Below are 10189 nucleotides of genomic sequence, written 5' to 3'. Positions count from 1 at the left end.
ACGACTCAGTTAAACTTTACTAAGAATTAGACATTTCTTCTTTAATTTTGTCCACGAACTTTTTCAGAACCCCTCAACCCCCTGCCGCCCCTGAGGATGAGAGAACTTCACAAATGTCATAGTCTCTTAGAGAAAGCAGAGCAAATGGCCGGCGAGGGGAGCTGAGGGGAGCCACAGACAGTCACCCCCTGCCCACGCCCGAGGAGCCCACGCTGCCAGGTCAGGGAAACGGTGCTGAGACAACGGCCGAAAGCCTGGGGTTTTGTAGGTTACATGTCCTTCTTCCAGCCGCCCCGCTCCCAACCCCCGTCACTCTGACTAACAAGTGACTATATTACAAAATAATAATCGAGAAAAAACTGAAGAAAATGCCTGTGACAGTTACCAGTAAGGATGGTATAAGGGCACACTAAATTTTGATCGCTTCTCTTTGATTTTGGTAATATAGAAGAGTAAAGGCTGACACAATGCTGATTTTTACTGAAGAATGTAATAAAATAAATTGAAGGAAAAAAGACAAAAATAGTAGAGAGAATATTTTTACACCAAAATTAGGAATAGAAGTCATCTGAAAGAAGGGAAATATTCTACAACAGATGAAGAAAGTTTTAATTTCTTTTCACATTAAACATTGTTTACCACAATCAGCTAACAGAAATTATTGTAACATTGGTCAAGATGACATAAAATTAAGGATAAATGTTATGAGAAAACCTCATTTAATGCAAATGACGATGTTAGATACTGTATTTTTCATGACAAGATACAAGGTATCTTGAAAAGAAAACAAATAATTCAGATCAAGGAGACATGCGGAGGTTTTAATGAAGAAAAAAAGCTTTGCCTTTTCCAGAACACTTAACATTTAGGAAATTTAGGTAAGAGATGAATTAAACCCCAGCGCCGGGCAAGGTCACAGGCCTGTAACTAAGGCTCTGTTTACAGGACTGGATCTTTGCAGCTCTCACCTTTCGGAGAGTGAGCTGTTGTTTTTGGCAGAGGGATCGCTGATAGGAAGGAGCCTTGGATATGATCAACAATCAGGCAGGCCCAGGAACTATTTTCAAAGGGAAAGTTGAGTATTTTCACGTATATACTATTAAGGCATCTAAATTTTTGGTGTTTTCAGTATATAATTTTACTGCTACTTTTTATTCTTCTGTTCATTTTGCACAACAATTATACTAGGAATTAAGTGACATAATTCTTTCTCTACAAATAAGCCAGTTTATCCAATTTGCAGACTCTGAATTGAGGTCTTCTGAAGGGAAATTTATAACGTGGGAACACACAGGAAAATATATTGAAAACCAATAGAGAATATTGTTAACCATCATAGAATTTCAATCATAATTAACTATAGTCTTTAACTTTGGAAAAACAGAAAAGTACTTAGAATTAAAATAGGTATTAAAAATAACTACCAGTAGTTTGTATTAGGAAAGAATACAGCCATAAATGGCTTAATTGCCCCATTAAGTAACTACCAGATTCTTCTTTAGTCGACATTAACAGAATTCACATTTGAGCTAGTCAACAAAGCATATAAACATTTAACATCCCTTGAATAGAATGTCTTAGTGATAACAGAGACTATGTAATTCTAACCATTGTCGTGACTGTGCACAAATTAACCAGGTTAAATATCAAAGATACACTGGGAATCCTCCCAAAACTAACAAAAGAATATTACACAAATTTTTAAAAGATTCAAAAATAAAATAGAACACAATTTTAACATGGATGAGACAGTGTTCAAACAATTATCAACCTAATCAAGACCTTTAAAGTTACCACCAAAATGCACTACAGTATTTTTTTAATTTAGTTTACAGAAAGACTCTATAAGTACAGGTTGCAGAAAAGAAAATGTTTAGTGCTATTTACATTCATTTTAAAACTCTGCTCTATACAAATTTAATTCTGATCAGTATGAACAATATTTTCGTAGATCTACTGCATATAAAGCCTCTTCATCAAAGCATTAACAATGAGTAAAGTAATCTGATTACCTTTAAACAAAGCTGACCATTTGAAACCATTTACACTTACTATTTGTAAGGGCTGTGGACATTTATTTCAGTACAGAACATAATGTCAACCTGCAACTTCATTTTTATAAAGGCTAAAGTTATTTATATGGAATATTGTTCTATATACTACACGCCAATCTATATTTAAGTTCTATAGTTAGGTATTTTATAAGTTTTTTTATTAAATATATTCTACACATATCTGAAATTTCATCCAGGAAGAATTTCTTCCCAGTGAAAAAATATAAAATCTTTTATTTTATTTTTTTTTTTACAGATTTAGATGAAACTAGCTCATGCTTTAGTGCTGTGCAAATTGTTTTTAGCATATCAATTTTTAAATTATTGGTACAAACAAAAGAATGACATCCCTAATCATGTATGCCTTAAAAAACTGTCTTTTAATTTTAATACAACTGCAAGCACTAATACGAAATGCAAACTACATAAAGAAATGAAATTAGTACTATGGAGAATTTTTTAATTTTAAGAATTCATCTGAACTTTCTAATGAGTGTGACACTGGACACAGAGATGAGTAGTAATTATGGAAAATTTCAATTTGCTAATATTCAAATACATAAAAGTGACCAATAAATGAGGTTTTCTAATATTTCTGCACATGGAAGTCTACGAGTGACTGGACTTGACCCCCGCATTAAGGCTAGGACACGCGCTCTCACCCCTTCTTGTGCTGTGTGAACAAGCCCGCCGTTACTGTCTGACTTGAGTGCACGTGTTAAAGGAAAAACAATTAGTTTCATCAGCCTCTACTGAGTACTTTAAACAACAGGCACATTTTGCTTTTTCATTGTTGCAGTGAAAATAGTCACACTCAGTTTAGGATTCTGTGCCAGTGCAGCCACCACGGCTGGGTTTTTCTCCATTTTTTCCTCTCCAGTTGGCCCAGTAATTAACTTCATTAATTGCTGAGTGTCTTCCAGTGTGAATTTATATATATGATCATTCCTAGGTACCATAAACCATATAATAAATTCTGCTGATGAAGAAAATAATGCCAATCCTTTTTAGTGCAAACTGCATTTGGAACACTTGATTTGTTAGTTCTGGTGATGGCAATTTTTGTGGCAGCAAAATGGTTTCTGTTATGAAAGATAACTTGTTAACTTTTCCCCTGGAGATTGACTTGCATTCAAAAACCAAATATTTAAAAACTGCTCAACATAAACAAAGACACTAGAAATAAAAAAATTATAGTGAAAAATGTTCTTGGTTCTTTTACTTTCATGAGAAAAGATGACAGTGTTCACATGATAGTTTGGGTCCATGGATTTACAGGCGGACTCTGCCTAAAGGTTTCTGAAGCCACATCGGGTCTCCTCTGCCCCAGCAGCGTGAAAGACAAGGACCACATCACAGCGCGCCTGGCAGACGGCATTTACAGGATTACGCAACAGTTACTCTCACCAGTCTTTTCCCGATTCCTCTGACCTAGGAAAAACGAAGAAAGGCCTTGTTTATAAAAATGCTTGAGGAAAGGGGAGGTACCCGAACCATAATAAGAAACAGAGATTTTTTTTTTTGGAATGCTTGCATTTTTTTAAATTAAAAAGCTATAATAAATACTCTTAATTTCAGCCTGTTTTCAAAATATTTGGCTGTTTTTTTTAACAAGCTCTATTCATAAACTATGAAAACTTCCTTTCTCTTAGAATATCCAAGAAAAACTGAGGCAGATTTAAATGCCTGTCCCTGGGGCTCAAGTGAGAAACTTCTCCAGGGGGTGGCTTACCTTGAGAGTTTGGCTCTGGTAACGTCTCTCTGGCCACCAAATGCATCACTGTTGTTTTGCCAAAAGGAAGTTTTAATGCTATGTGAAAAGTAGAATACAATTTGTTACATATACATCGACCCACTGAAAGCACTAACCAGCACTGAAACCATTTAAAAACTGATGGCCTTTTGTTTGACTTCATCAACAGATGGAACGTCTTATTGGATAGAGCATCTCTTACAAAATGAAATTAGGTTAATGGTATCAGAAACAATTTCTACAATTCAGAAATTATTTAGCTGTGGCTATCAGTCTGACACATACATACATACTGTTTAAGGGGACAAGAGAAAATACACAATTGGTTAATACTGGAGATAATCTTTAAAGGAGAGAAGGAATTTAAAAAATTGTTTTCTAAATTAGGGGAAAGTTTAGATTAAGAGATATTTGTTTCTAAACCTAATTATATTTAATCACATAATAAAATTTCTGCACCAGACAGGCCACTCTGATATAGAAATAGAAAAAAATGACAAACTTAATTTTAAACACTTATTCTCAATTAGAAAATAATCTTCTTAAAAAGGCTACTTTAAAAGACTCACTGTCTTGAAATTAACACATTGTACATCGACTATACTTAAATTAAAAAAAAGAATCACTATCGGCATTATTAGTAATCACTGTTTTCTAGTCAAGTCTTTAAGAGGTTTTCCTCATTCATAAGTAACAAACAAATGTTATTCTGAACTATTTCAGACAAAGAGTAACAGAGCACACACCCATGTGTCCATGAACCATCTGAGCGAAAGTTTCAGGGTAAATCCATTTGTCACTGTGAATAAAGTTAGGATCGGCCGGTACATTGAACTTGTAGATTATCTCCATAGTCGTGATGCTTTCGTTCTGACATCTCAGACTACTCTCTCTTCACCAACTATGAACCTAAGGTGGCCCTGGCTCATTACCTAGCAAGTATGGCCCCCACTGCTACCTGCTTTTTCAATCTTGCTCTACAGGATGATGGCTAACAAGAGCCTGATTATCTTCAAGGTTACTAATACGTCACACAATCGAGGGGAGTTTCCGTCTTATGTAAAGCTGGCCAGCCATTATTTGGTCTATTCTCTTAACTTCTGAAGTTCAATTTAATGTGATGCCCCAAAATGCACATTAGGTTGAGAAAAGCAGGAGCATCTTTATTGGATAATCTCCTAGGCCTGATTTAACACTGAAATGCAAACAAGACTTTATATTATTAAAACTTTCACTACATGTATTGAGAAAGCCTGACTGAATTTACAATCTCCACATACCAAGCTGGTACCACTCTCAGACTACCTTCCTGACTCTAGGAAGCCAGACCTGGGTTTACAGTCATGTCTCTGCTACTTACTGACCAGAAGATGAGTTGTTGACCCCTCCCTACGCCTCAGTTTCCTCCACCTAAGCTGGAGACAGTAGTTCCATCACCTGTACCTTGCTGTTGTATTGGTTAAACAAAACAATCCAAGGAAAGGGCTTACCTCAGGGCTTGACACAAAAAAGCATTCCATCAGTATTACCATGATCATCATTACCTTCATCTTTCTGAGAAGCAAGGAAAATGGATCTCAGAGAACAGGTAAGTGAACTGAAGGGTAAACTCAGAGAAACCCTGGACGGACCTAGGAAGCTGCGGAGGGGCTGACCATGGGAAGCTACAAATCGGACTGATGGGACCGTCACTGTTCTTCTCCACCTGAATTTCAGCTGGAAATGGTAGATACTGAGACTGACGCTGTCAGAGAAGGTAAAGGAAGAGGGAGACAGGAATCCGAGATGCCTTCTCTCTCCTTCACTGTGTGCTTCTGCTTCCTACTGTGACGCTGCACAGAATCCAGAACAGAGATTTTCACCCTTTACATAAAAATCACTGGTGATTTCAAATCGGTAGTGGATTGGGAGATGGGGGAGGTGAGGGTGGGCATGCGGAATTTGCATTTATAAAGAAATATCTCAGGCCCACAGGGTTACACACACACAGCAAGTCTCACAGGCTTTCTCCACACGAGCCACTCCAGCACAGGACCCTATCTGCCGTCTCCTTTATAATCCACATTCAAGAATACAGGGACACATAAGAAAAACAGTGACCAAAAAACCACAAATAGCTGAAAGTTATTACCTAGATTCATGGATCAACTTGAAAGGTCTAGGTTACACTTCTAGACTATTTGTCTAAATCACTACAACCAGAAATGATTTGTTTTAATTTTGAAAAGACTGAGAGCAACATAGAATGACAATAATAATATAAGTCAATCTGTTAATCACTCGAAAACAAACTCCCCCCCCAAAAAACAAGTTGATTTCAACACAAATTCTATGAGTTTTAATATGAAATTGGAACTTTGAGGCCACAACAGAAAGGTAATTAAAGAATTAAGTTGGTGAGGAATTGCTCACATAGATCAACACTCAAAGGGAAATGGAGGGGTAGCGGGGATAGCTCAGTGGTGGAGCGCATGCTTAGCATGCATGAAGTCCTGGATTCAATCCCTAGCACCTCCATGAAAAAATAAAATACAAATAAATAAAAAGAAATAAACCCTAATTACTTCTCTCCCCCCAAAAACATTAAAAAAATAAAAAAGGGAAATGGAGTCTCAAGACTCACTCATATAGTCAAACAGATTAATAAATTCAATCAACATTTACTGATCAACATCACAAGAGCTTGTGAGACACAGATGATCAAAAAAGGATTAAAATATGGCCTCATCCTTAATGAATGCACAATATAGCCATATATTAAGAGTTGTCCATGGAACTACACAAAGAGCGATAAAAACTACAACCCCCCAAAGTTGTATCTGAACAGCAGATATCTCTTAGCAGAGAGCATCACCTTTCAGACCAGGGTTATCACCGCCACCAGAACCTGTGTGAAATTACACACTGAAATGTTCTCCCTGATATTGTCATAATAATCATTTGCAATCATCTACTCCAGCCCTTGTCACACAGTATTTAAGTGAATTTTATCTGTGTCTACTATGTAATACTAGAGCACAATGAAGGAAGAAATGCCACCTCATTCAGCCCTGTATCTCCAGCTTAGCACAGTGTTGTTGCATAAGAAATAAATACATGCTCAAAGAATCAATGAATGAGTGAAAATATTCTACTCAAGGAAAAAAAGATTAAACATTTCATTGTTAGGTTTAGAGAAAAAAGACTATATTTAACAAAGATATATTAAAGTAGATCACTTCATTTGCCAATAAATTTCTAATTATAGTAACATACTGCTGATAGTAGAAAACATATCCCCCCATAAGGGGGCGCTACTGAGCTACATTTCTTCATCCACATATAAAGAGTAGCAACAGCTAACAATGAAAAGTGTTTAATATGTGCCCAGCACTGTTCTAAGTGCTTTGAATATATAAACTAATTTAACCCTCCCAATCTATGAGGTAGGCACTAGTGTCATCCCAATTTACTGATGAGAAATGAGGACAAAAAGCAGTGAAATAAGTTGCTCAAGGTGACAGAGCTAGCAAGTGGTAGAGCTAAGATACAACTTGGGCAGTCTGGCTCTAAAATCTGCTCTCTCAGTCACTATAATACACTGCTTCTCTAACATTACTTTTACCTTTATTCCCGCATGATCGGCAATTATATCAGTTAAAGTCAAACTGAAAACATCTCTTCATTATTATATTTAAAAATCAATTATCATAAACTTTTCCTAGTTTGTGTGTCTGGTTTCAATATAAAAATATCACATCTAAATTATATTATCCAGAAGTACAATTAAATTACATTTATAAAATAATAGTATGGACACCCATCTTATAATGGCTTAGAGTTTATTTTACAAATAGTAAACACTTAACCGTAGTGCTAAAATTAAACAGAATGCAAAATGTAAAATAGTAGACATATCAAAAACTAGGCAAAATTCATAGTTTGAAATGATATTTTTAGTAAAATCAGACATTAGCATTTAAACAAGCAAACAATGTTGCCATAAGAGGAGTTAAATCTCATAAAGGTGACTATTACCTCCTAATGTGACATTTCCATGTAGAAATCGTCCTTGATAAATAAGGCGTAGAATATTTGGACTGCTGACCTGCTCTTCTTCCCAGTCTGAAAAGAACCAGGGAATTGTTAGGCGTATTTCACACAAAATTAAGGTATTATTACACTGTTCTGAAATTCAGATCCAAGCCAGATAGAATAACATCAGAGAAGGCACTTGGAGCTTCCCAATAATTGGAAAAGTCACTACTCCTGAAATCACTGCAGTCTTGGTTCTTGCTAGTTCTTCTCATTAAATAGCAAGAGCTGAAGAAAGACTAGTTTTTGCTTCTTAAAGATTACTAAAATGTGCCCAAATGTAGTCCTGAAGTTTAAAAATTAAAACAAATGAGTTGGGAAAAAGCCAATCCTAGTAAAAAAAAAAAAAAGTCAGTTGAAAATCAATTGTAAATACCACTAATTAACAGAAAATATTATAATGTTCCAATATTTGTACTTGTTAGGCTCACAATAGATTTAACAGAGATTTTTAAAAGAATATACTGATGTAGAGTGTAACAAAAAAAATCATACCTCAATAACTAGAGAATAAAAATTTCAAACACAGAATAACAACAACAAAAAAACCCCCACGGTAGTTACTTTTGGATAATGTTGATTTGTACATTATTTTTTAAGCCAACTGATAAATACTACAGAAAATACAACTTCAGTTCACTTTACCCAAAATACTCGGAAGAAACTCGAAAAATAATATATATTAGGAGGTACTATACAAATATGAAATCTAGAATAGTGTACACATAAAATCAGAAGACAAACTGGTGGGCAGGATGAGTAAGAGAATATTTCATTTTAGTGTATAGCTTGCATTATAGTAAAATTTGAAATGATTCTGTTAAAATAATGCTTTGAGGACACTGGTTATCATGGCAGGGTATGGGGTTAGTAATTTGCACTAGCTTGTAAATATAATAATCTAAGCTCTGATTTTGATAAAGATTTGAGAATTCCACCATCATCTTTCTCAGGAATTCTACTAATCGTGTGTCTGTTTTCTACAGAAGCTCCTATTATTAGGAGGTGACAACCATCAACACAAAAGTCAGTTTAAAATGGCCTGAAGAGCGAGTGACAGAAGAGAAAGGAGGTAAATAAAGCACTTTTCCTCTTGCCTTTTTCTGAGTGTTCAAAATGATGAACATGAATTTGATAAAACCAGTGCTTCTCAGTGACTCGGCAAAACAGAGAAGGGCAGAGGAGAAAAGGATCTCAGTGGTTCTCTGCCAGGTCCTGTGCCCCCTGCCCTGTCCCTCCCTCCCCTGGGAAGCCGTTGTTGCCTTCTGACTCGGTGCTCCAAGGTCCCTTTTCTAGAAGAAAGATCAAGTTAAGTCACCAGCACTTTTGTATGAATTACTTTGAATTCACCATACCCAAAATTATTGTTTAATAGAATATTTCTTTATTTTCCCTTTAGCATTGTTAGTTTTATTTTGTCATGATAATTTCTACCTAACCTAATTTTACTTGGGTCAAACTTTATTTTGTGTTAAATGTCCTCAGTGTTAAAATGCCAGAATTAAAATATTTTGCTATAAATCTTCTTTTATAAAAAACAATTTTTATTCAATTCATTTTAACTAAAAAAAAAAAAAAGTTTACCCATCTCTCCCACATACCCTCCTCCCTACCTCTTGCAGCCACCAATCTGTTCTCTCCATCTATGAGTTTGGCTTTTTTTTTTTTTTTAATTCCATATATAAGAGAGATCATCTGGTAATCATTTGTCTCTATTTGACTTGTTTCACTTAGCATAATGCCTCCAAGTCCATCCATGTTGTTGCAAATGGCAACTTCACTCTTCTTCTATGGCTGAATAATATTCCATTGTGTGTATGTGTATCACAATTTCATTATCCATTTATCCACTAATGGGAACTCAGGTTGCTTCCATACCTTGGCTGTTGTAAATAAAGCTGCGATGGACATAGGTGCGCATATATCTTTTTGAATTAGTGTTCTGATTTTCTTCATGTAAATACCCAGAAGCAGAATTGCTGGATCATATAGTACTTCTATTTCTAATTTTTTAAGAAATCGCCATACTGTTTTCCATAATGGATGCACCAATTAAATTGGTTCCTTTTTTCCCACATCCTCACCAACACTTGTTATTTCTTATCTTTTTTATAACAGTCTTTAGAACAGGTGTGAGGTGACATCTCACTGTGGTTTTGATTTGCATTTCCCTGATGGTTAATGATGTTGAGCATATCTTTTCATGCGCCTGTTCGTCATCTGTATGTCTTCTTTGGAAAAATGTCTATTCAGATCTGCTCATTTTAAAACTGGGTTGTTTGTTTGTTTTGCTGTTGAATTGTATGAG

General features: G+C 35.5%; 1 protein-coding gene across 1 annotated transcript in view; it reads right to left on the bottom strand.

The window, feature by feature from the left end:
* Positions 1-800: 800 nt before the first annotated feature.
* UBL3 (ubiquitin like 3) overlaps positions 801-10189 on the bottom strand; it is a 58146-nt gene continuing 48757 nt past the window's right edge. The window contains exons 3-5 of the mRNA XM_010977119.3: positions 7825-7911; positions 3787-3864; positions 801-3485 (exon numbers count right to left, since the gene is read on the bottom strand). Of these exons, the coding sequence (XP_010975421.1) occupies positions 3433-3485; positions 3787-3864; positions 7825-7911 (218 nt within the window). The 3' untranslated portion in view covers positions 801-3432. The remainder of the gene's footprint in view (positions 3486-3786; positions 3865-7824; positions 7912-10189) is intronic.

This window comes from Camelus dromedarius, chromosome 13, assembly GCF_036321535.1.
Source record: "Camelus dromedarius isolate mCamDro1 chromosome 13, mCamDro1.pat, whole genome shotgun sequence".
In the NCBI taxonomy this organism is placed as follows: Eukaryota; Metazoa; Chordata; class Mammalia; order Artiodactyla; family Camelidae; genus Camelus; species Camelus dromedarius.
This window is presented reverse-complemented; position numbering and strand designations above follow the sequence as displayed.